The following is a 24948-nucleotide window of genomic DNA, read 5'->3' on the forward strand; positions in this document are numbered from 1 at the left end:
GACAGGAAGCCCTACAGAGCACTGCCTTTTCATCTGACTTTATTTGACAAGTAACTTGAAAGCAGCAGAGGTACATTGTACATTGTCTTGATGCACAGGCAGGTTACAATAAAAACAAGTTATTTTTCTTAGACTACATAGATAAAGTAAAATATTCTAGAACATGATCTGAACTTAAAAACAAAGAAAATGGAAACCAGCAATTTCATGCATGTGAGTCAGCCCACTGAAGAGTTCTTTCACACAGACCTGTGTCCCTTTGAAGTACAAAGCCTCTGAGCACAGTTTACTTCTCCCCAGACCTGCTCAGCCGAACTTTTCCGTTTTACTTAGTCATTATTTACCAGGGAGCCTTGCTATTCAGATCAAAGGCTGTTGCAATTAAAAAGGATTATTAGGTTCTCTCTTTCCTTATTTAAATGATACTTTCCTTTTACATTCCTTATGTAATAAGATACAGCAGGAAAAGTTCCTACTCCGCAGATGTAGAATACACGACTATTTAGGTGACAAAGCATTAATAAAGTTTTCAAGGTCTGCTAAAGAATCGTGAAGTTCATCGTTCATATCGTGACTTCTAAGGAACTTTTTAAGGGTGCCTATAGCTTCGATTGCGTCGTTCTTGGATGGTAAGGGCGGGTCCGCTTCTAGAGCTCCGCTGTCCTCCTCCTCTTCATCAGAAGCATAAAACCCAGTTTCATCTTGTTTACTTTCTTTGGTACACTCCGCATCATCATTTGGGGTGGCTTCGCAGGTCTCCAGATCCTCGTCCAGGGCAGCATACTCCTCTATGGACAAACCTTCAGGAAGCTCCACCCCTGCTCCCAGAGCAGGGGCGGCCAGGTCAAGAGCGGCAGCTTCGCCCTCTGCACTGGGCGCGTCGGTTTCCAGCGCTGGAGATCTGAATCCTGCCTCTTCATAGCTTTTTACAATGGTCTCTGGGGTTACAGCTTTCCAGCACAGATGCAATGTATCAACCGCGTCTAGTAGAGAAAATGTAAATTCTTTGCTACTTTCAACAGAACTTAAAAATTTCTTGATAAGACAGTGTCGATATTTGATTTTCAGGCTTTTAATCACGCCTTGTTTCATAGCGACAAGCCCGGAAGGCACGCACGATGGGAAGATTGCTAACTCAATGGACTTTAGGTTTTCCACCTCTGGATGTGCTGGGCAAGAATCAACAAAAATCACCACTCTTCGTTGCTGGGCTTGAAATTTCTCGTCGAGCTGATGCATCCACTGTTTGAATATGGCTGCAGTCATCCACGCCGTTCTGTTCGCTTCATAATACACAGGCAGGGACTTTATGCCTTTGAAACAACGCGGAGTTCGGTTTTTCCCAATAACGAGCAAAGGAAGCTTCTCTGAGCCGTCCATGTTTGTTCCGACTGCCAGTGTCACCCTGTCTTTGCAGAGCTTTCCAACTGAGCAAGTCTCCCCTTTATATGCAAATGTATTTGTAGGTAGCATTCGATAAAGCAGTCCGGTCTCTTTTACACTGAAAACATTTTTAGGATGATAATCATTTAAGTAATAAGGCAGCACGTTCTGGTACCAGACAGTGGCAGGGTCTGTAGATACGCCGGTGGCTTCTACGGGCTGTGCTCTGAATACTAAGCCGTACCTGGACTTGAAACGATCCAACCAACCGTTGCTGCACTTAAAGTCATTGTGACCCAGCTTCTGAGCAAAGTCGTTAGCTTTTAGACGTAACATTGGCCCGTTGACGGGAACATTGAGACACTGGGCAATCCGATACCATCTCATCAATGCCTCTTCCAGATCCGTATAAAACGCCGTTCTCAGTCTTTTTCTCTTCGGATCAAATCTCAGAGACTCAAAGGCTTCCAGAACTTTGTCTTTGTTTTTCATAATGGAAGACAAAGAATTTTTCTTTATTCCATATTCAGCTGCAATCTCGGCCTTTTTCTTGCCACTCTCCACTGCATTTATGATGTCAATTTTTTCCTCGATGGACAGGCTCTTCTTTTTCTTCCCAGTTACTGGCTGAGTCACCGCATCCACAGGAGCCTCGGCCATGACAGCCCTCTCTCTGAGTTCCTGGTACAAGTTTCTGTAACCAGTTTTGGTTTTCAGTGCGATGTGGACCAGGGCTTTCTATCTATCATTTCCTGTATTAAAGCTGGTAAGTATCAGTAGTCTAACTCTTTAGGAAACTGACAACTAGACGTATCTTTCAAAGTCTATAAGCGATTAAAAGAGGCGCCTCCTTCCTAGGGTCTTGTGCGGCTCAATTTATAGTTCCTCGGAGTTCCAGAAGTCAAGCTAAAATAGGAATCTCATTATGTCAAACCTGTCCAGTCCTGCTAATGTATTTTTGGAGCTGCAATCCTTTAAGACGATCCATTTTATCCATGCATGCTCCATCCTTCCACTAGTTCTCCATAGAGAACAAAGGGCCTCAGAGAGAAGAAACAAACTTTCCAAAGTGTCGGCACAAAACATCACCTGTTAAGTTCATGTTTCTTCAGAGTTACAGGAGGGAAAGTGGCATACTTCTACTTCTTTCTTGAAAATGACAGGGGAAAGGTAGCATTTTAGCAATCTGCCAACGGGACATCAAGAGAATACAACAACACCCTGAATGACAGTGAATCAGACAGGAAGAAGTTTCTGAAAAGGCAGCAACCAAAGCTTTCAGGTGAACGCCAACCTCCTCAACGACCTCCATTAAATCTCTCCAGTTCTGCTCTGTGGGTTTGGAGCCTCCCTGTGCTTTTCGGCTTTGAAAATGTGTGCTTGCCAAAATTAAAGAACTAAAAATGATCCTGGATAGCTCCTCGGTGGCTATTTTCTACATGAGGTCACAGACTATATAACCTCTGGCTCCTCTAAAAGCAAAACCAGACGGTAGTCATGAGCTCAATTTTTAATAGCACATGGGAGACAGACTTCTTCATAGGAGTCTGCTTGATTGAAATACTCAAATCAAGTGATTGATAATTCCATTAAAAAATTCTAAACCCTATTCTCACTCAAAGCTTAAAAAAAATCCAGTAATTTTATATCAATTTAGTACAGTACCTGACTATACACCGGTCAGTATTACTTGAAAATATGCATCATAGTAAATACATTATTAAGAGAATATAATGTAGACAATTATCTCGACTAAATAGTAAGTAGGGTGACCATGGTTCTCAGGCTCTCAGGCCCTCTACTGTCTGTGTGTGGGAAAGTGACTTGCCATAGTACAAAGACATGGGCTTTTGTGCAAGGTGAGGAATGACCACCATTTAGTGCTTAGTGGTTCTGAGTCACCTAACGTAAAAACTTCAGTTCTTTATCAGTAAAAGGGGAAAAACTGCAGAACTGACTTCGTAGAGTTGTTGCACACTCAGCAAAACCCAGTGAGAGCACAAGAGGTATTAGCATAACTTTTAACACGCACACACACACACACACACACACACACACAATATCAGGTTTCTGTAGAATAGGCCATTATGGATGCTGTGAACACCCATAGCATCTTTGCATGACTTCTAGGGAAAGCTCAGCTTTCTAAGTAGACAGGATTTGACCATGCGACTTAGTTCCCTCATTCCCTAGCACATTGTTCATTTATGTGGGGAATACTTGCATATTTTCTTAAATTAAATAGACTATCTTTTATGTAAATAGTTTGCTCTTATTAGTTTGATATTAGCGTTTAGAAAACATCTCCCTCCCATCTTATTTTGTCAAAAAATAAGCAAGGGCTGCAGAAATGATAAGTTGATTTTTTTCTTTTTCATCCTGACACAATAAAAAAATAGATTGAAAATCTCTAATTTCCAAATTGTATTTTGTTATTTTTTTTTTTTGAGACAGTGTTTCTCTGTGTAGCCTTGACTATCCTGAAACTCACTCTATAGACCAGGCTGCTCTCAGACTCACAGAGATCCACCTGCCTCTGCCTCCTGAGTGCTGGGTTAAAAGAGTGTACCCCCACCACCCAGTGGATTTATGGATTAAGGATGTTCAATATTCCAAATAAAAGGCTCACAATCTGAAATACTTGTGTGAAGCACTTTAGATAATGAACACTAAGCCCGTACACACAATCAAAGAGACAATGTCATCTTGATCAACATTTTTATTTAGGAAGATATACAACTTGCTTCTTGCATCAACAGTATAATTTCCTTCAACAACAAAAGTCAAATTTCCATAGCAATATACAACAAATTCCTAAAAACAATCAAATATGTGATGTAAACTAGACAAACTAGACCTTTTCCCTAGAAAAGTATAAACATCAGTACTGCCCAGTTATAAAGGGATGCTATCCAGCCTTCCACAGAATATTGGCTGGTGCTGGCCTTTCAAGGAATCATGGCAGTAACCAATATTTACCGAAAATGCTTATGCTTTTAATAAGCTCAGTGTTCATATCCCCCTTGAACACGTTAAGCTGAACAATGGTGTCCTACGAGTTAGAGATATTTTCTCAATGTCAACAGTTAGCCTAAGTAATAGGCCTTTCCCTAAAGAATCCCATGAGTGATAAGAATAAAATTAGTCTTCTTTAGAGTTTTGGTTTTGCGTATGAGAAGTGTAGCATCTGGCGTTTTCCAGAGTTTACATACGGTGTTAGGAGGTACATAGATCGGTGCAAAGCTCATGGAAGGAGTATTAGCAATACAAGAGGAAAAACTTTAAAATGTCTGAAATTTCTTAATCTAGAAAATCTGTATCTATAATTCTGTCTGGAATTGGAGTTACAGATAGTTGTGAGCCATGTGGGTGCTGGGAGCTGAACCTTGACAAATCTACAAGGTCCTCTCACAAGAGAAGTAAGCTCTCCAAACCAACGGGCTCTTCGCAGCCCAGCATCTCATTGTCTGCGGTCAGACGTCCAGGGAACTCAACCGGGATTTTAGGGTCTCACAAAGCAGACACCAGGATGCCAGTCTCTTATTGAGAGCCTCTGAGAAGGAACAACCCCCAAGTCTCACTGAGGTTGTTCAGGGCTTAATTCCTTGCTGTGTAGGACTGAAGCCCTGACATTTGATGGCTGCTACCAGGATCACCCTCTACACTCAGAGCTCTCTGCCAACGTCCCTCTTGTACACTCTGACATTGACTTCCTCTCCTCACTGCTTTTAAAGGGTTTGTGTGGTCCCATTGTTAGGTCACCCAGATTAGCTCCCTTTTCAGTAACTCAGAGCCAACTAATTAGCTACCTTAACCACACCTGTAAAAATCCCATTGCAGGTAATGATTATGGGAGTGTCAGCCCGTCATGTTTATAGGAAGGGAATCATGCAAGGTGGAAGGCATTGGTGATCAGCCTAGATTCTCCATGGTACATAATATTCTGTGGGTTATATATTATATCAGAACTGGAAAAATCTAAAGATACTACAAAAGGTTAGTTAAATAAATTAAGAGATATCTATATATTGCAATACTACTATACCATTGAATGATTTTTTTGGCTAGCCCCAAACTGGCAGTTTGGGCCTCCTCTATCGTTGAGGTTACAGGTAGATGCTGGGTCAAAATTGTCTCAGGGCCTGTACCTCAAGGCCTGTAGGACAGAGAAAAGCCTGGCTCGGCTGTGAGTGAGGATGAGGTAGACGCCCTCCAGCCAGGGGGAGGGTGTGGCAGCCTCTCATTGGCTGAAGGTACCCTTACATTACAGGATGTCGCTCACATAAGCAGATGCTCACAGCAATAAACTGAGTTCCTGCTTTGACTCGACTCCCTATCATGTCTGATTGGAGCTGTGGAAAGGGCAGATAGCGCTCTCACCTTTCCCTGGGGAATAAGGAGGCTTAAAGAAGCCTAGCAGGCATAAACCATCATCCCTGGCTGGAAGGATCATAATTAATGACATGAAGAATAAGTTAAACAACAAAACACGAATCTACATGCCTGAAAATACTGAAAATCACATCAGTCCGGCCATCCACAGATTCTTAATAACGTCGAATAAATGAAGGGAAATATGGATAAAAGGACACCAGGCAGAAAAGCTGAGTGTTCCTGCTAGTAAGTGAAGAGAAAGTTCAGGCTCCCCACCCACATTTCCTCCCTTCTTTTTAAAAATTCTAATATTCTCTCTGTACCAAACTGTGAAAGAGAACTGAGCGCTGGCAGTCTTCCCATTCAGAAAGTCTGGGGAGCCATAAATGACCCTGGTCTCATCAGCAGCTTACAGCTCTCCACAGAGGCCCAGCCACTTCCCACAGTGAAAGAGCCCCCACTTCTGTCTTTCACTACCAAACAGCAACAAAGCCCACTTAAACCTGCTCATACCACAGCTCCACACAGCAGCAGTGGCTGGTCTTCTGGAGGTTTCCTGGTGTGCAGCACGTTACATATGTCTATAACCCAAGCAGTGTTAACTCCCTGATGGTTACGAAAGAATAAATAAGACCAAGTTCAGTCTGCCGAAAGGGATAAGGGAGCCAAGGAGACGGCTCGGCAGCGAAAGTCCTTGCAGTACAAGCCCCATAACATAATTTAAGTTGGCTCTTTTGGGGGGAGCGGGATGGGGGGACTAAGGAAACATACAAAGAGTCAGTCGTATAAGGCTGGCCAACAGGGGTTCGAATTAAGGGCTGTGGTAAAGAGGTGGCAAAAATGAACTCCTACAGGGAGGACAAATGGGTTTCTAACGGAAGCAAGAGCTGAGCTCAGTGCCAAGGATGAGTAGGAAAGGCGTGAAGACATTTCTGCAGAGAAGACGAAACAGTGAGGACGGACATGAGCCGCCACCACCCAGCGAAAGTGAGCACTCCCACTCCAGATACACAGAGTTCTGATTTGTTGGAGAGATTCCCCAGCAGAAAGCAAGACTGGGGCCAGACCTCAGCAAGCCTTGCACACCAGGGTAGGGAGGTCAAACATATTCAGGACGCCACCGAGGCCAACTAGGGACTTCGAGTGCGAAAGTAACAGTCATAGAGGAAGGTTGCTGTCATCAACAGCAACAAATGGTATCGTGAAATCATCCACGAATAAATGGCTCCTGTGTGTAAAGCCTTAACACCACTAAGCTCATCTGGTACTTTACACATGACTGAGGGAAGTTGTACGCGTACCTATTAGAAAGCTTCTAGAAAGTCTAACACCTTTGCGCTTCTTCACCCTGCCCATCTGGGAGCTTCTCGGTGTGTCCTGTCCCCCAGCACCCACTATTAAAGCACTTCTTTCCTGAAGGCGAGGCTGTGTGATCACTGACCTACATCTCGCTCCGCGGACAGAAAGCTGCCGATGAAAAGTGCTAGAATTTCTGACCTATTATCAGAATTCTCAGACAAGATCTGGATGTAGCAATTTCTTCTCTTGAGAAAATAGCATTGATAAGCATTATGCAACATTCAAGACCTAAGTCTGATAGACACTTATTTAATGCAAAATGGAATAAAAGCATTAGCCCCTCATCTGTTCTCTTCTTCCTGGTTACACAATCAAAGACAGGCAGCCTGCGGAAGCACTCCACAAGCCCAGGGAATAGAGAGCATCTCACTTTGCAAAGGCGAATAAATCACCTCCATGTCGTGATAGTGCGTGACACCAAATCTTTTCATCTTATCTCTCTGATCAGTTGACAGGGAGGAGGAGGAATCTCCTGTTCTTCCAAAGAAGAATGGGCAGACAGAAGTCTTTGAGGCAAAAAGGGGGAGAAAATTTTAAAAAGGAGTGAAAGAAGACAGGAAGGAAAAAGGAGGGAAAGGAAAATAAAGTCTCCACTTCCGTAGACATAGATTTAAAAGCTTTTCAGTTGGAATAAAAGGATTGATCTCAGTAACACAAAAAAAAAAAAGGGAAAAAAAGGAGTGAATAGATTTCCCTAAATCCACAGGACACAAACTTCTGCTTTCTCTGACCCAAATGATGAACAGAAGTTTTTTGTTTGTTTTGTTTTAGGTTCTTGAAATTTTCCATCATTAATTGAAGCAGATTCCAATATTTTCTTAGGATGGGCCCACGATTTTACTTCCTTTAGGGCAGCAGAAATCATGGAACGGTTAATTAACCCCATCATATTCCTGTTCACTACAATATTATGGATAAGGACTAATCATGCAGAGTACCGGCACCTCACAGGATTGACGATTATGTAGAATAACCAACTAACAGTATCTTTATAAAGGAGAAATGAGCATTAGTTCCAAGTCAGTCAGAATCAACATAAGAACTATCAGTAGTTCCCAAAGATACTATACCACTAAAGTAGAAATAACCCATACAAGTGCCAAGTATCCCCAAACTCAGAGACACCCTCAGAGATCCTTAGGGAGACACCCAGTTCTATTAAGTACTAACTGTCCACACCATTCATCCACAATTGGGCATTTGGAGACAGGATTTTCAAATCACCCTTCAGTAGCCCTGGAGATAGATAACATTTGCACTTAGCGGAAAGTCCTATTGAGTTCCTATGTAAAGAGTGCAGGAGTTAGCTAGATTGGGGGCCCTTCCTAAAAACAGAGAAGACTAATGGGTTCCAACTCAGGAGGATGGCTTTGAGTAGGAAAATTCACAGTACCTTGCAGAATAGCCACTAGGGTTTCAGTAATTTGGTATCTAAAAATTCTCGCTCTTTATGTTTGGGAATGTCATCACTATTTTTGTAAGGGTAGATGTGCTAGAAATCCAAGACAATACCGTTAATTAGGTTTGAAGACTATGCGGTTATTATGTATACATTTATAGTGTCACTTTTAACGAGTCTGGGGGGGTGGGAAGACACCGAACGGGGAGGAGCGGGGGGGGGGGGGGGGGGGGAGAGACCGAAACTCCTTGGAAGCGTGCTCTGCCACATTTCTATCTACCACCTCGGAATGTCACCTTCTTTCCAGTTGGTCCTGGGGAGGGAGGACTCTTGCAGCTACCCCCAAAGTTAGGTGGGAAACGACCAAGAAGGGACAGTTGAGCGGTTTCTGCGGACAGGACGGAGGCGATCTACTTAAGAGGTGGTGCGGATAAGAGGAAACGCTGAACTCGGTGACCGATAAAAGAGGAGCAGCAAAGAAAAGAACCAGGGGGCCCACTGTCAAGAGAGCGAGCCGGGCGGGAGAGCACAGACGCAGAGCTGCCATCGCGCGCTCACGGATGAGGGTCTTTCTGCAGGGACCGTCAGGAATGCGGTGGTCGCGGCGGGGAAAGCGAAGGGTCAGGCTCCCGTGCGGTCCCCCGCTCCATCTCTACTTCGTCCTCTCCGGTGTCTGACAAAGCTTCTGCTCCTCGGTAGCGGCGTGGTGGTGAGACACGTCCACCTCCACCGTCCGGGCACCGGGTGTGAGCGTGGGAAGAGGCTAGGAGACTCCTGATCGAAGCGCTGCGTCTCATGCACTACAGCGCGCTGCATCTCCTGCACCCGAACCAGCCGCTGCACTCCACGCCGCCGTCCGGTTGCCCCGGCAACGGCCCGCGAGGATTCCCGGATGTAGTCACCCGGGCCGCAGCCCGGGGCGGAGCCGGGAGGACCCAGCCCCTGGAGAGACGCGCGCGCACCATCGAGACGTGGCGGCGCCCGGCTCGGCTTCTGGAGAGGGCGAGAGGAGAGAGGCGATCCCGGGCCCGAGACCCCGCACTTCCGGTCTTCTCACTTCCGGCTCCGAGGCTGCGGTGCAGGCGCCGGAGGCCGGAGTGTGCAGGAGTCCTCGGCGGCCGCCCGCCGGGAGCCTTTGACAGCTGCAGCCGAGGTGCGTGGGGGAAGGGACGGAGGACGAGCTCCGGGTCGTGCTTCCGCTCACGTCTGCTCCGGGCCGACCGGATTCCCGAGGGCTGCAACCGGGAGAGCCCGCGACCGAGCGCTGCCGGCTTCCCGGCTGACAGGCAGGTGAGGGCGGAGCCGCGGCGGGAAGGACGGGGTTGAGGTGGAGTCGCCTCCGGCTGCTCGCTGCAAACTCGCTCCGGGGCACTTCCACCCCCTGGGAGCCGTCAGGTCCGCCCCTGGGCCCCCCCTGTCCCGCTGATGTGTCCTGGGGTGAAGGGGGACAGCACCGGCCTTGGGGCGGCACCCGCTGCGCTCTGCAGGCTGTGCGTGGGAAGAGGTGGCAGAGTGGACTCTGTCCGAGTGGGCCGCCTTGCTGTCCCCTCTTCCCCGCGTCCCCCACTTCCTCTCTCCCGCTGCGGGAGGAAGGGAGGTAGCCACAGCCCCTCGGAGAGGCCGCCTGACCCTGGTGCAGGCAGGCGTCCTGCCTGAAACGTCCCAAACTGAGTGCTAGCCAGGGCGCCCAAGGAATGCCGGAGTTTGGAGAAGGAAATTGTGGCCCTGCCTTCTGTTGCGTTCCTCATTGCCAAGTTACTACCCTTTACATGTCTAGGAAAGGAAGCTTTTTTTTTTTCAAGTATTTAGATTCTAGACTTTCTTCCTTTTTATTGCTTCCTTGGCTTTGTTCTTATCTTCCTCATGAGCCCTCGGATCTTAAGAAGTTTGTACTTTACACTTCCTGCAGATCCTTTAAGCCACCCTCTCAGGATCTTGTTCGTCACTCCTTTATTTTTTCCTGAACTATACTTACTTGGTTCTTATCTGATCAGAAAAAAATAATAAGGAATGAAAGAATTTCAGGGCATTTTATCAACACGTTGCTCTCACAATTGCGAGGGTGTGTTCACATTTGCCATTTAATTAACTTCGTTGACAAAGGAAGGTGCACCGGAGTGATGACGTTGGTTAGTTCTCTGGAGGCTGCAGGAATTGGCCATTTCGTGGTTGCTCTTTTACAGCAAGGACTGCGGCTGTTGCATTTTCTTCTGGCTGCTCTCCTTTTACCTTTCGTTTTTTCTTGTTCAACAAGATCAACTCTGTCTCCTAACTTCAAAGTCTAACACTTAGTATGTAGGAAAACGGCGTATTTCCACTCGTATTTTCTGAATGAAACGCTCTGCCTGAGCTATTTTGTTTCCATTTTGATAAAATGTTACTTTTCTTGCATGATCCTTGCCTTCATCCTGGATTGGGGCCTCCAGGTAGCAGTGATTGTCTATCCTCACCCCAGAAATTATGTACAAAGTTTGTATGTGTGTGTTCTGGACAAATGCATTCTTTCATCAAATTCTTAAAAGACATTTATATCCCTGCAAGATTTAAAAGCACTGGTTTAGTGTCTCGTTAAAGCTAATGGAACCAGGTATTCGTGGAACTGTTTTCCCAAATTGCAAATGGTTTTTGGGGGAGAGGGGGCAGGCGGGTTAAGCGGAGTAGAGTGCAGAGATTACAGCCTTGAACTGAAATCTCACTAGGTCAAAACTGCCGTGTTTCTAAATTTCTTCCTGGACCTATAGAAGGAAGCAGGTTGGTTCCTGATTTGTGGTTTTGAGGTTTCGTTTTTGGGGATAACCGGCTGTACCCATTGCTTTGCTAATACAGAGAATTTATAAACTGATGTGTCCACCACTATTTAATGCATACTAAGTGTCACCAGTCCTCTGGGTTCAACTCAGAATATAGCATCGAAATGATAGCCTTCACCTTTTTAAGCTGGAGATGTCTGTCTTGGGCTCGGGCCTCCTGTAGGAAGAGCGGATAAGATGTCTTCCGTTTGGCTGTGGCAGCGTTCCACACTCCTTTCTCATCATTCTATGTATGTCATACATGTAAATTATTACTTCTTGTAAATGAGGATCTCTCCAAGGTTAGTGTAAGTCGTGGGGTGCAAATCCTTACTGATTTGATGATCGTGAAGTGTTTGGAAGTTGAAGTTGTGAAGTTTTGAAGCTCACTTCATACAACGTTACCTGCACAGCTCATCATGATTAGTCTAAAGGAAGCAATTTCTTCACTTCAAACAATAACATGATTTTCCCTCAGTGTAGTATCCTTGCTTGGTGGGAGCAACCAATGCTAAGCTAGTTGCTTGTCGGATAAGGGTAGGTTTAGAAGATACATCCTGCCTAGCACCACAGTGGGAGGTACATTTATTTGCTTATGATGTACATGATGGTTGGTGCTGCCAGGATTGGCTCATCCTTCTAGCTACTCTATAAGGTCGCGCCCCCTCACCATTTATAGATCAGTGGTTCTCAGCCTGTGGGTCACTACCCACAGGGGTCACCTAAGGCCATTGGAAAACACGGATATTTGCATTATGATTCATAACAGCAAAATTACAGTTATGAGGCAGCAATGAGCGTAATTTTTGTCTCCAGAACACGAGAACTGAAAAGTTTGCAGCTTTGGGAAGGCTGAGAACCTGTGTTGTAGATGAAGATTGTGAAACCAAATGACCCACAGAGCTAAGAATAATTCTGGTGGAGCCAGGATTTGCTCTTCGGTATATAACTGTAGATAGTTCCTACGATATTTCCACTATAAAAATTTTGTAATGAATTGGTGGTATAGGAGGTTCTTCTGTCTATGTGTTGCTTTCATTGGTTGAATAAAGAAACTGCCTTGGCCTTTTGATAGGGCAGCACTTAGATAGGTGGAGTAGACAGAACTGAATGCTGGGAAGAAGGGCAGTGTGGCAGACGCCATGGTTCTCCTGCCTGAGATGGACATAAGTTAGAATCTTGCCGGTAAACCACAGTCATGTGGTGATACACAGATTTAATAGAAATGGGTTAATTAAGATGTGAGAGTTAGCCAATAAGAGGCTAGAACTAATGGGCCAGGCAGTGATTTAATTAATACAATTTCTGTGTGATTATTTCGGGTTAAGCTAGCCGGGCGGCCAGAACAAGGGATCCTGCTCCTCACCCTATAACAAATTGGAGATACTTTATTTGATTATGTATTAGACATCAAAACAAAGATCCTACCCTCTATTCCTCTTTAGTGGCTGAACACCTTGTCGGATGTCTCATTGAAGCATAGGCCTGGAGATTGGTAACTGATGGGGTTTTTTGTGGTGATGGATACAAGTTTGCTGGATTGTATGTATTATGACCTGTAAGGATGGAAACTAACCTTGGCATAATGAGTTTGGGACCATTCATTTCAGAATGATCGTTTGGGATAGAGGAAGGAGTAAATTCAGCAAAGTGCTGAGATTCATTTGCCTTGAGTGGACACAGAACACCGAGTTCCTCAGGGGCTGTGGAGCGGGATGAGCTTGGGTGGACAGTGACTGTCTGGAATCAGGTTGTGGCACTGCCACTTTGGGGGTGTCTAAAAAAAGGGGGCTACCTGCTGAGCCATCTCTCCAGCCTTATACTGTATAGTCTTGAAATGAAATTTCCAAGTATATGACAAGCAGTGGAATGAAAATCTCTCCTACCCCCAGGATCTCAGCCCCACCCCCAGGTCTCAGGTCCACTCCCAGCTAATTCAACATGTAGCTGAGGACCAAATGAAATTACACAAGGCAGCTCCAAGCCTCTCCACTCTAACACCACAGCCTCTACCCTTTCGGCTGTTTGGATTGACATTAGATAAAATTCAGTGGCCACTATGCTGGTGCCTGCCTTATAGTACAGTGCAGATTTAGAGCATTTTTTTCCCCAGCCTGGCAAAAACTTGGAAGTGCTGTAATTTGTTACATAATTAGTATATTATGAACCAAGATAGGAGAGTTTTCTGTCTCTCCGTGGTACTTAGCAGTTTTTGTTTTAGCTGACAAAACAGCCGTTTCCTCTCTTGGCTTTTTAACTGCATCCAGATGGTCAAAGTCTACGTCTAATGATCTTGCACGTTGGGATTACTATGCTGTTAGCTCCTTTTCTAGGATTACGCTGTCAGCCCTCGTAAGGGTGTGTGCGCTTTCTGTCTCCTTTGGGCTGTAGATCTGTAGATCGCGCTATCTGGTTGATGCCCTTCCTCGAGACTTAAAGATGTATCAGATCTGTTAGATCCAAAACTAGACGTGCTTTTCTTCTTTCCTCTCCTACCCCCCAAACATTGCTTTTCTTTTCTTTGTTTCTGTTTTCAGTGAGTGATGACCTCTCCATCCATATGAAACCTTGACAGTGTGGAGCGGCCCCACATCTTCTTGATAACGACGAACGTGCCAACAGGTACTAAGGCTTCTGGCAGTGGCTCTTGAATATGTTTCCCTACCACCATAGACTGCTTCAGCTTGCACACTGTCCCTTTGCCTGAAACCTGTCTACAGCCTTCATCTTTGTTTGCTTTGGGCTTATTTTTAATCCCTTATCCACCCCAAAACGTGGTTTATTATGGATATACCAATTGTCACCCTCTCCCTTTCCCCAGCTCTTTTGTGACCTTGAGGAGTAAAGAGAGAATTCCTTAACAGTGACAATCCTTCAGCCTTATCTTGAATCATGGTCTAAAAAATTCTGGTCTGCCAAGCTGGCCTCCTTTGGTTCAAAAAAAAAAAAAAAAAAAAAACCCTTTAGGTCACTTTATTTATTTATTTTTATTTGTGTGTGTGTGTGTATGTGTGTGTGTGTGCCTGTTTGTATGTGTGCCACAGCTGGGTCTCCTGCAGGAGTAGCAAGTGCTCTGAGCCAGTAAGCCATCTTTCTAGCTCCCGATTTATTTATTAGTAGTTCATATATTTGTTGTGTTTATGTGTATGTTATGTAGGTGCATGTGGACCCAACAGCTAAATTACTCTTAAGTTGCCACTGTTAAAGATTTCAGTTTATGTTTTTTTTTTTCAGATTTTGAATTGGAGTTATTATGCATATTGTAGTTAAAATGGTAATACTTAAATTGTAAACTAAATTGCTGGTTTCTTAAATACATGTAAATGAAATAGTAATAGTTTATAAAATAGTGTAATGTTTTTAGATTGTTTGTAATAAGCTCTTGGCTAGACTCTCAGAACTACTTAAGAGATAGTATAGAGCTTTCCCTGGGTATTGAATTAGTGTGACACACTTACTCACGTTGTGTCGGTTTTTCCTGGTGTCTTTTTTCTGTTCAGGATCCCATCCGGCCATCGGGTGTTCCTGGCACAGAGAGTTTCTCAGACTCCCTCGCTTTCAATGAGCTGATAGTTTTTTAGATTGCTATTTCAAGGTAACCTGTGGGGATTTATCTGGTTATCATAGTCAGCATGGGGAGAACCACAGAGTAACAGTGTCATTCCTGAACTTAATTTATTAGTGTCTGAAAGGACTTGTAGATACTGCCCTTATCTATCAAGATAAAAGGCTATCAAACGATTAGCAAATAGTTGTTAATGTAAAGTATTGTTTATTTTGATTTGGTTATTCAGTTTATGAAAAGGAATATAATATACTTTGAACATGTATGGGGAATCATTTTCAATTCAATATAATTTTTATTGAGCTACAAGGAAAGGGTTTCTGCTTTGTTTTAGGAAAACTGTCATGGATATCAATTATTTTAAATTGTTTTGACAGGGAAGCTTCTATGTTTTCCATATTACTTTTGTCTCTCAACACCTCTAAATATATAGAGTTTATTAATGGAGCTGCTTCATTTCTTAAATTATAAATTAGTCAGATCATCAGGAAGATTAACACTGAATTGTGATATCAAAACAAGCTTACTGTTCTCTTCACATTTATCTCAAGGAAACAGAGCCATATCCTTATCCTAGTTACGAGTCTCTGGAATGGCAAGCGTAAAACACTGCAGAGAAATCAGGCAAGGTCAGATCAAAGCAAGCCCAAGTCTTTCTGCCCTTAGTGTTCTGCATTACCTCCGCACCTCCTTGACCCGTGTGAAGTGCCCTTCAGACTGTTTATTAAAGTATTCCTACAAAGAAGGACTCCTGAGACATTTCTTTGACGACTTGCATTTAAATTTTTTTTAAAAAGTTGTGTGTTTTTTTTTTCCCGTTAAGATCACATTTAGCCCAGGCTGACTTTGAATTCCTTGTGCGACTGAGGATGATCTGAAGGGATCCTCTTGCCTCCACCTCTCAAGTGCTGGGATTACAGGAATTACACCATGCCTGGGGGAAGTATCACTATTATTTTAAAAATCTGTGCGTTTCTTTAGAGACTTGTGTGTATCTTCCAAGTGGATTTTGCTTTAGATTCCATAATATACTTACTTCACTAGAAGAAGACTCTAGATTCATATTCAGTGTGATGAGCCATGTGTGTCCTGTTTATATCTACCTTGTTGTAGCTGTCTCACAGATCTTTGATATAAGCCCAGACGTGGGCATCCTAGAGTCCGTGACTCCTGGTCTTTTCATGTTGTCCACCGAGTCTTCTGCTGCTTGTTTGTGGGGAATCGGCAGGTCCAGTACCTACTGCTCTTTTTTCCTTGGGTTTCACAAGGCCAATTGTTTTTACGACTTGTGGGACACAGAATTCCCCTCGCTAAATTCCTCCCACATTACATTTTTATATGGCTTCCCTCTGAATATGTTACTTTCTTCAGTTTATAGAAATCAAGTGATTTTTGTAGTAAAAGCTAGGGAATCGCACACAGCTGTAATTGACTTATAAACTTCATCGACACTGCGTGCATTTTCATAAATGCTAATTAGTAATTTATTTTGTAAGGGTTTGTTCCTTACGCTCATTAGCTAATGAATGCCTCTGACTGGTTATGGAGGATGAGCTTGAGAGATAATAAAACATTTTGCCCTACAGCTTAACTGACCTATGAAGGCATGAACGCTAGTGGTAATCTTATAGTGGTAATTTATCATTCTGTTTTAAAGACAGTGTTAAAAATAGCTGAATTTGCATAAAAAATCGGAAAAGGTGTATCTTTTTCAGGAGAGTGGGTAGACATTTGCTCCATGGCCTGACCAGTTCACAGTACAGAGTCTGCCACTTGAGCTGTGCCACTAGCGAAAGTGTGTGTCTTAACTTTCACTAGCCTGGAGTGCTGAGGTTTGAGCTGAGCACATACACACCCTGGTTAGTTACTGTGTGTGTGTGTGTGATATATTTGATTTTATAAAGTTGTTTTCTTCACTCTATGCAAGTGCCTTTTCTGATTTTTTTTAGAAGCATTTACCTGTGTGAGCAATAGCAACCTCATATAACTGCAGATGGTTTTGTAAAACAAATTCTGATCACAAATAAGTTAACTATGCTATGAAATATTGATAAGAATGTCACCGCGGCCACCACTCTTTTAACTAAGTGTTTTAATATGTGCCTAGCACATCTCACTGTTAGGTCTGATTGTGCAGAGACGCTGCGGCTCTCGCTCCATCCCAGCCAGCCACGGAGAAGTCCAGTCTTTGTAAGGTCCGCCCATCGTAATAAGGCCTCAGACTGTTGATAATGACTGAGCTGTTGAAGGGTATATACCATTCAGTATTACTCTTATACACAGTGACAAGATAAAATGAAACCTTTCTTTGTAATAAGGAGTAAGTTACACTTGCTTTTGTTGACCCAAAGTTTTAGAGGATAACTTTAAAAAAATAATAAAATTGCTCTTTTGAAATGAACTCATAAATAAAAACATCACATAATTAGATTAAGGTATCTACTCTAACAAACACTTGCCTAGTTTTAAGCTCTAGTAAGAAAAGCTTATTTATCATATCAAAATAAAAACAAAAGCTGTACATGGTTTTACATAGTATGTACAATATGAAATACACCAGCGTGCGGAGTTTCTGTCAGAACACTTTGGTATTCACTGTCATAGGAGGCTCACACTGTCTCACTTGCTCGCGGGAGTCTCGCTCGCTGAGTGAGCATCTGCACCCGGAAGAAAGCTCTAAACTGCTGAGTACTTGGGACTCAGTGACCTGCAAAGAGAGATACCGGGTCTTAGTCATGGTTTTGTGTTGCTGAAGGCTCTATAATTGATTATGATAAAACACCATACGGTCCACTATTGTAGTTCATTAAGCTAGGCAGAAAGGGAAGGGAAGAGAAAGGATCCTGTAAATGGCTCCATTTAAGCACAAGCAGTGTTGTCCCTGGTCCCACACAGACCTTAGAGTGACTCAGTTCCATATTAATTAAAATAAAATTAAAGCAGTTCCTATTTTTCCCTCTTGTTTTCATTGAATAAACTTAAACTTTCAGACAGATGGGAGACAGTGACCAACACAACATGGGGCCCACTGACATCAAATTTGTGTTCTCATAACAATCTGCCACTTGTAAGACTCGTTCTTCAGCTAAGCCCGGGTAGCCTGGATCTGTGTGATAAATATTCTCACCCCACCCCTTTCAACAACGGGGATTAAACCCAGCCCTGATGTGTGCTGGGCGGCTGCTGTACTGTACTGCTCAACCGCATTCCCAGACCTCTGAGTGATGTGTAGTCACAAAGGATTTTGACTTTTTGTTTGTTGGTTGGTTGATTTAATTTTGTTTTGTTTTTGAAGACAGGATTTCTCTGTGTAGCCCTGGCTGCCTTGGAACTCCCACTTTAGATAAAGCTGGCCTTGAACTCAGAGATCCACCTGCTTCAGCATCTTGAGTACTAGGATTAAAGATGTGACAACCCCCCACCCCCACCCCGTGATAATCTAAACATCAGTGGTGATGAATTTTATTTGGGAAGTATGAACTATTTGTATAAGATTTAAGATTCTCCTTCCTTCTCACCCTCCATTCTTCCTCTCCCTCCCCACTCCCTGCCCCCCTTTCTTTCACTGGGTGTTGCCACAGAGTCCAGGCTGTCCTAGAACTTGAGGTCATCCTGCCTCAGCCTCCTGAGCTGCTGACGTTAAAGGGGTGTAGCACCAAGCCTGATTTCATGAGGGTTCTTTGTAGTTTAAGATAACTTGGCTGTTTATCATCTGACAAAGCTGTGTTATAGTTGTATGTAGTCCTGAGAGAGTAGAGAGTTCTGTGTACCATATTACACATATTTTTATATATATCATGTACACATGTATTATGGATATGTTATGTACATATGTACTATATTATGTGTATTCCTGCTCATGGTTTGATTGTTCTGATCATGTCTCTGAATTTATACCATTGAGAGATGGTCAGGGGAAGTCAGGTGTGTGCAAGCTATGGGAAGGCTTGCAGCCCAGCCAGTGATAGGTTCTTACAGTACATGTAGGTATTACTGTGTTTGCTGAGTGCCACTGTGAGCTAAGAGGACTGTGCTCTGAGAGATGGCAAAGTAGAACTTCCCTGCTTGGTAGACAGTTTGGATGATAATGATCTGAAGGAAGCCACCATCAAGTAATGGAATGTTCACAGTAAATTGACATTAACTCCTTGTTAAATAGTCTTTGTGTGTATTAGTCATACCCAAATAGATAGCATCCAGAGAGAAGGTAATAATAATAATAATTTTTAAAAGTCTTAACTGTGTAAATGTAAACTGAATTTACACTCTGGCTTAAAGCTTAGTAGGAGTTTTATAGTTAAAGTGGGATTTGGGATTCTTGCAACTTTAAAGTTCGTCATCTAGAATGACACCAGCCGTGTGCACGGAATTGGAGCTCTTTACACTGTGTGGAATGAGGCAGGCACAGCAGTGGTCCAGCTGTACCGTTCTCTGGAAGACTCAGATGCCAGGCTTTATGCTAGGTTTCTATGTATAATCTCCTTACATTTTCCTCCCAAGTTTATACGTTAAGACTTTGCATCTTGGGAAGGTTAGCAGAGTTATTAAGAGCCATCGCATTGAACTCAGAGGAAAGTGAGAAAGACGAGTAAGTTTAAGAAACTAAATAAGTGCAAGAAATGGGGGGACAAACGTGGCAATGATGTGGTGCTAGATGGGACCACGGAGTCCATGGTGGGGGTCAAACACACTTCTGACAGAGCTTACATGAGAAGAACTTTACTGGGGAAGGGAGGGGAGGAGAGAGAGAGAGAGAGAGAGAGAGAGAGAGAGAGAGAGAGAGAGAGAGAGAGAGAGAGAGAGAGAGAGAGAGCGAGCGAGCTCTCTTCAGAGAGATGGCAAAAGGAGACTAGGAGTAGGCGAGGTTTGTCTCTTAAAGGGACCTTTGCACCTGTGTACAGAGCCAGGGCACTGTTTGCCACGCACAGAGGGGCTCTCTCTTTCTACAGTGTGGGTCCCAAGGATCAAATCTGATTGGTGACAAGTCCTTATCTGCTGAGCTATCTCACCAGCCTGTCTGTGGGAAGCAAGGGTCACAGGGGGAAGAGCTGTCTGTGAGGTATGGGAAGGGGCAGAGCTGGGCCTGGGGGTCACAGGGGGAAGAGCTGTCTGTGAGGTATGGGAAGGGGCAGAGCTGGGCCTGGGGGTCACAGGGGGAAGAGCTGTCTGTGAGGTATGGGAAGGGAGGAGCTGGGCCTGAGGGTCACAGGGGGAAGAGCTGTCTGTGAGGTATGGGAAGGGATGGAGCTGGGCCTGGGGGTCACAGGGGGAAGAGCTGTCTGTGAGGTATGGGAAGGGAGGAGCTGGGCCTGAGGGTCACAGGGGGAAGAGCTGTCTGTGAGGTATGGGAAGGGGCAGAGCTGGGCCTGGTTGTGCCCCAGTACTGCAGCAGGTCCTCCTTCAGTTTCACTTGGCATTGTGACTTGCCCCATACTTTAGAGTCATACTGAATTGATGTGTGCAATGCACATATTCACCATTTTAATAAGTTGTATTGTACTAATAGTGGAGGAAATCTCAGAAAGCATTTAAATTATGAGCTTATTAGAATTGCTTTGTCTTTGTACGGGCAAACAAAAATCTGAATAATTTCATTTGACACAAAAGGCGTTTGTGCTTTTGGTATTGGGACAGCATAGGGCCTGTCTTGGGATGTGTGGTCGGTGCACTCAGCACTGCGACCCTCCTGTCTGAAGCCAGAGCTAGAACAATTGGGCTGGGATACACTTTCTCTCTTCACTCTGTTTTATTCACTTCTTCTTTTTATCTAGAATTGACTGAAATCGAGAATTTTATCCTACAAAACCAGTAGGAAATATAACTACTGGAAAGCAGAAAAAAAATATGCACTTGGGTACTTCCTATTGCATTTTCAGAGAACTTCATAAAAATATGGTACATTTAAGAAACATCTGGGGAAACTTTAAGCTTATTAAACCTTTACTTTTGCTTGCTCATTGGTAAATTGGGTTAAAATTAAATTCAATTAAACTGTTAAATAAATTAAACTACTGTTAAACGGTGATAAATGCCTTAATATAATTGGAAAGACCGTAGATCTTTTCTATAAAGATTCTATTTTTTTCTAAACATTTTTTAGAAATTAAGTTTTCCTGTGCATAACCTTGGCTAATATCTGTTTCTTTTGCCTTATTAAGGTGATCTTTCGGCCTTTGGATGAACTTTGTTAATTACACTTGTCCCTATGACAATCTAGTTGTCAAATGGAAGGTCGTTTGCTACATCATGGTCTGTCTTCACGATTTAGAAAATATAAATAAGCTAGGAAAATATCCCATGAACATTTTAACCCTTGGTGTTGGCAGCTATAGAAAGAATCAGACTAGAGGTTAAGTTGGTAATGAGGAGCCTTACTCTGCACCCCTGGGTGCAGATGAAGAGTTAGGGGAGACTGTTGTCTGAGAAGCAGCTGGAGAAGGGAGCAGGGCACACTAGCTAAGTCGTTTCCTAGCGCCGTGGTTTCTGCCGTGCCTGGAACGCTTGCTGAAGAACTGCTCGGTCCGTGCAGACGTGGGGCGTCCGTCCCCTCTAAGGCAGCTGCAGTGACTGCCTTTCTAAGAAAGAGTGAGCCGATGCTGACCTTGTCCTTCTGGTCTGAGGACTTTATACACCAGGCTGTCTGCAGAACTCCCCAGCCTTGCATTGTTGATATGTTTGGTTAGATAATTTTAAAACACCATTTAATTTCAGTCATCCTTGAAGAAGTAGTGTATTGTGAGGTTAAAGTATGCCAGGTTTGAATCCCAGCTCATCAATTTCCATAAAACTGACCTCAGCAGATTTCCTAAAAGCAGGAACAATAGTACTGAGGCCAGACGTTAGTTACACGGTTATATGTGTGATGTACATGAAGCAGAGAGAATTCAGCCATCATAGAGTGGCATCTGACATCTGGTCAGTGCTCACTGTCCTTCCTCTCACAGGGCTTCATTTGCAGGAGGATGTGCATTGTCTAGTTTAGTTCCTTAACCTTTGTAGACCTTGATGTCCTCCCCTGTGAAGCTTTCACAGTGGCTGCTACGTATTAGACTAAGAACCATAAATTACGAAACTGGCTTCTTAGCATTCTGATAGCTGGAGCTGGTAAACCTTTTCAGTTACCACAGAGACATCCATAAAGGCGCTGGAAGGCCTGCTTCCGCTCTTCTGCTGCTGAGTCTAAACCAGCTCCAGCTAAGCTGCTCGGAGAAAGGGCCTTCCTGAAGCTTTCTTTTCCTGAAGGCTTAAAGCTTTGAGAGGGCACTGCAGCAGGCCAGCCACACAAACAAATGAACAAATGAGACATCTATAACCTTTGGCTGAAGTTTGACTTGGCAAACCAGTTATGCCTCCGTTGCTGTTTCAGAGATCTAAGACGGTAGTCGGCATCTCTTCCTCTGTGATTGGGTGCATTGCCATTATTTAGGTATTTCCGAGTTTGGGTGGATTCTCAGACTCTGGATGAAATGGCATTAGACTACACCAGCCATTTTCATAGTGGTAGGGGATTGCTATTTTCTTCTTGTTGGTAAAACATTTTGCAAGGTGCCAAACTTCTTTTGCTTCTTTTTTTGACCCTTGACTTTTGTAAGTCACTCCCTGAAAGGTGAGCACAGTGATCTGGGAGACACCGCATACCCTGCCAGATTGTTGCTGTGGGTGGATTATGGACTTCCAAGAAATACAATTCCTCTGCTTTTAAGAAATGGTGAAACAGAGCCAGGCATGGTAGTGCATATCTCTAATCTCAGCCCTCGGGAGGCAGTATTCGATGCCAGACTGATTTACAGAGCAAATTCCAGGACACCCATGACTACAAAGAGAAATCCTGTCTCAAAAGAAAAGAAAGTGGTGAACTAGAAATTAGAGAGGCTATCTTATGGGCAGGTACTCTAACAAGGTTTTTTGAACCATGGAAGTTTTTACTGCAGCATCATAGCGAGTCCTGTACCTGTGCATGCGTGTGTGTGCGCGTGTCTATGTATGTGTGTTTGTGCGTGTGCACATGCGTGCGTGTTCATGTGTGTGTACGTGTGTGTATATGTGTGTCTACATATGTGTGTTTGTGTACGTGTGCATGTTTGTGTCTGCATATGTGCGTGTGTGTTTGTGCGTGTAGGTGTGTGTGTGTCTATGCATGTGTGTGTGCGCGTGCGTGTGTCTAGGTATGTGTGGAAGTCTCTCATCTTGCTCAGCTACTGGAAAGCAGGCTGAAGCAACTGAATCCCCAGTGGAGAAAACTTCAAAAACGGATCCTTTGGAGAGGAAACAGAAAAGGAACCGTTCTGTAAACTCTTCATTGGTGGCTTACATTTTGAAACCACAGAAGAACGCTTGAGAGATTGCTAGGAGGCCTGCGGAAAGTTCACAGACTCTGGTTATGGGGCAACCTGCAAGGAAAGGACAAGATGATTTGACTTTGTAACCCGCTCCTCCTTGGCCCAGGTTGATTCTGCCCCGACTGCAAAGCCTCATTTAGTAGATGGAATAGTTGAGTCCTCCATTCCATATCAAGAGAGAAATCTGGAAAACCTGGACCCCTCTGACTGTGAGGAAGCTGTTTGATGGTGGGGTTGAGGGAGATCTCGAGGAACACTACATTAGAGGTTACTAATATAGAATATGGGAAATTGATACTATTGAAATAATTTCTGATAAGAAGCCTGGAAGGAAGTGGAATCTTGCCTTTGTTGCATTTTATGATCATTATCTCTGGATAAAATTGTATTGTAAAAATACCAAACCATCAGTGGTCAAAATGCGTAAGTAAGAAAAGCGTTGTCTAGGTAAGGAATATAGGCAATCTCAGGTTCTAGAAGTGGAGGTGGAGGTTTAGGGGGTCTTATGGTGGCTGTGGAAATTTAGGACCAAGACCAGGACGCAATTTGTCTGTGTGTTTGTGGGAGCGCAGAATGTGATGATATAAAAGTGATACAGATTTGGGGACGGCTGTAATGTGTGTGGAGGGATGCCCAAGGGTGCAAGTTTTGGAGGTAGCCAGATTATGGAGAAGGAAGAGGAGGCTATGGTGGAGGAGGACCGAGGCCGAGGAGGTGGTTCCGGCAAACTACAGAGGAGGAGATTACAGTGATTCGGGAGATTATAACCTGCAGTCTTCTAACTGTGGTCCAAAGAAGAGTGGAAACCTTGGGGCTGTCAGGCACATGGTGAATAGCTGGGGAGGAACTGTGGTCATGGGGCAGTGGAGGGAGTGAAGGGGTGTGGAGAGAGGAGCCTGTGGTGGGAGGGGCCAGCATGGGGCTTCTTCCTGTTTCTTATACGTCACTATAAATTGGAGAGGATGAGGGACTGGGAGCAAAGCAACTTTAGGTTATAGAAATAATAGTGCTTGCTGGGCAGCGGTGGTGGTGGAGCACTCCTTTAATCCCAGCACTCAAGAGGCAGAGGCAGGTGGTTTGGGGCCAGCTTGGTCTACAAGAGCTAGTTCCAAGACAGGCTCCAAAGCTACAGAAAAATGTAGTCCCCAAAAAAAAAAAATAAAATAAAAATATAAAACCCAAAGCCATTGCTAAGGAAGCTCTTGTCTCAGTCATACCCTTATAACAGAAAGTGAGACGAGTGATCAGCTTTATCTCAGTCATACCATATTATTATAGGTAATAAATGTATGTGAATAAAGTCTTTAAAACGTACCTTTTATAGTTTGGTATTAGTATGACTTATTTTAATTTATTTTTTATTTATTTATTTTTTAGGAATCTGACATGGCTCAAGAGTCTCCCAAAAATTCTGCAGCAGAAATTCCAGTAACTAGTAATGGAGAAGTTGATGACTCCCATGAACATGGCTACCACAGGGTAAGAACACCTTGCCTTCTGTTAACACAAAGAATCATGACAAGATTTTGCCAATCACCTGAGTTTGTTATGAGGAATACTAGGTAGTCTGTGATACTGATCTGCCAAGGTTAAGCTCCAGGTCCATAAGCTTTGCTGTTTAGCTTAGTAATAGGCAACATAAAAACAAAATTATTAACTAAACTTTTATGTCATTAACCAGAATGACAGTATATCTTACAAAGCCCACCCCCAGTGGCGTACTTCCTTTTGGCACATAAT

At 43.8% G+C, this 24948-nt stretch overlaps 2 protein-coding genes across 5 annotated transcripts in view; one reads left to right on the plus strand and one right to left on the minus strand.

Moving 5' to 3' along the window:
• Positions 1-498: 498 nt before the first annotated feature.
• Tigd4 (tigger transposable element derived 4) lies at positions 499-2043 on the minus strand. Its single transcript, XM_038347165.1, has one exon. The coding sequence runs from the start codon at positions 2041-2043 to the stop codon at positions 499-501; it is 1545 nt and encodes a 514-aa protein (XP_038203093.1).
• Positions 2044-9620: 7577 nt separating this feature from the next.
• The window catches only part of Arfip1 (ADP ribosylation factor interacting protein 1), a 69807-nt gene continuing 54479 nt past the window's right edge, over positions 9621-24948 (plus strand). Inside the window, exons 1-4 of one of the 4 annotated variants that reach the window (XM_038347902.2) lie at positions 9621-9805; positions 13842-13926; positions 14805-14899; positions 24586-24687. In XM_038347902.2, the coding sequence (XP_038203830.1) occupies positions 24595-24687 (93 nt within the window). In that variant the 5' untranslated portion in view covers positions 9621-9805; positions 13842-13926; positions 14805-14899; positions 24586-24594. The remainder of the gene's footprint in view (positions 9806-13841; positions 13927-14804; positions 14900-24585; positions 24688-24948) is intronic. The other 3 variants (XM_038347900.2, XM_038347903.2, XM_038347904.2) reach the window with 3 other exon arrangements.

This window comes from Arvicola amphibius, chromosome 11, assembly GCF_903992535.2.
Source record: "Arvicola amphibius chromosome 11, mArvAmp1.2, whole genome shotgun sequence".
Lineage (NCBI taxonomy): Eukaryota > Metazoa > Chordata > Mammalia > Rodentia > Cricetidae > Arvicola > Arvicola amphibius.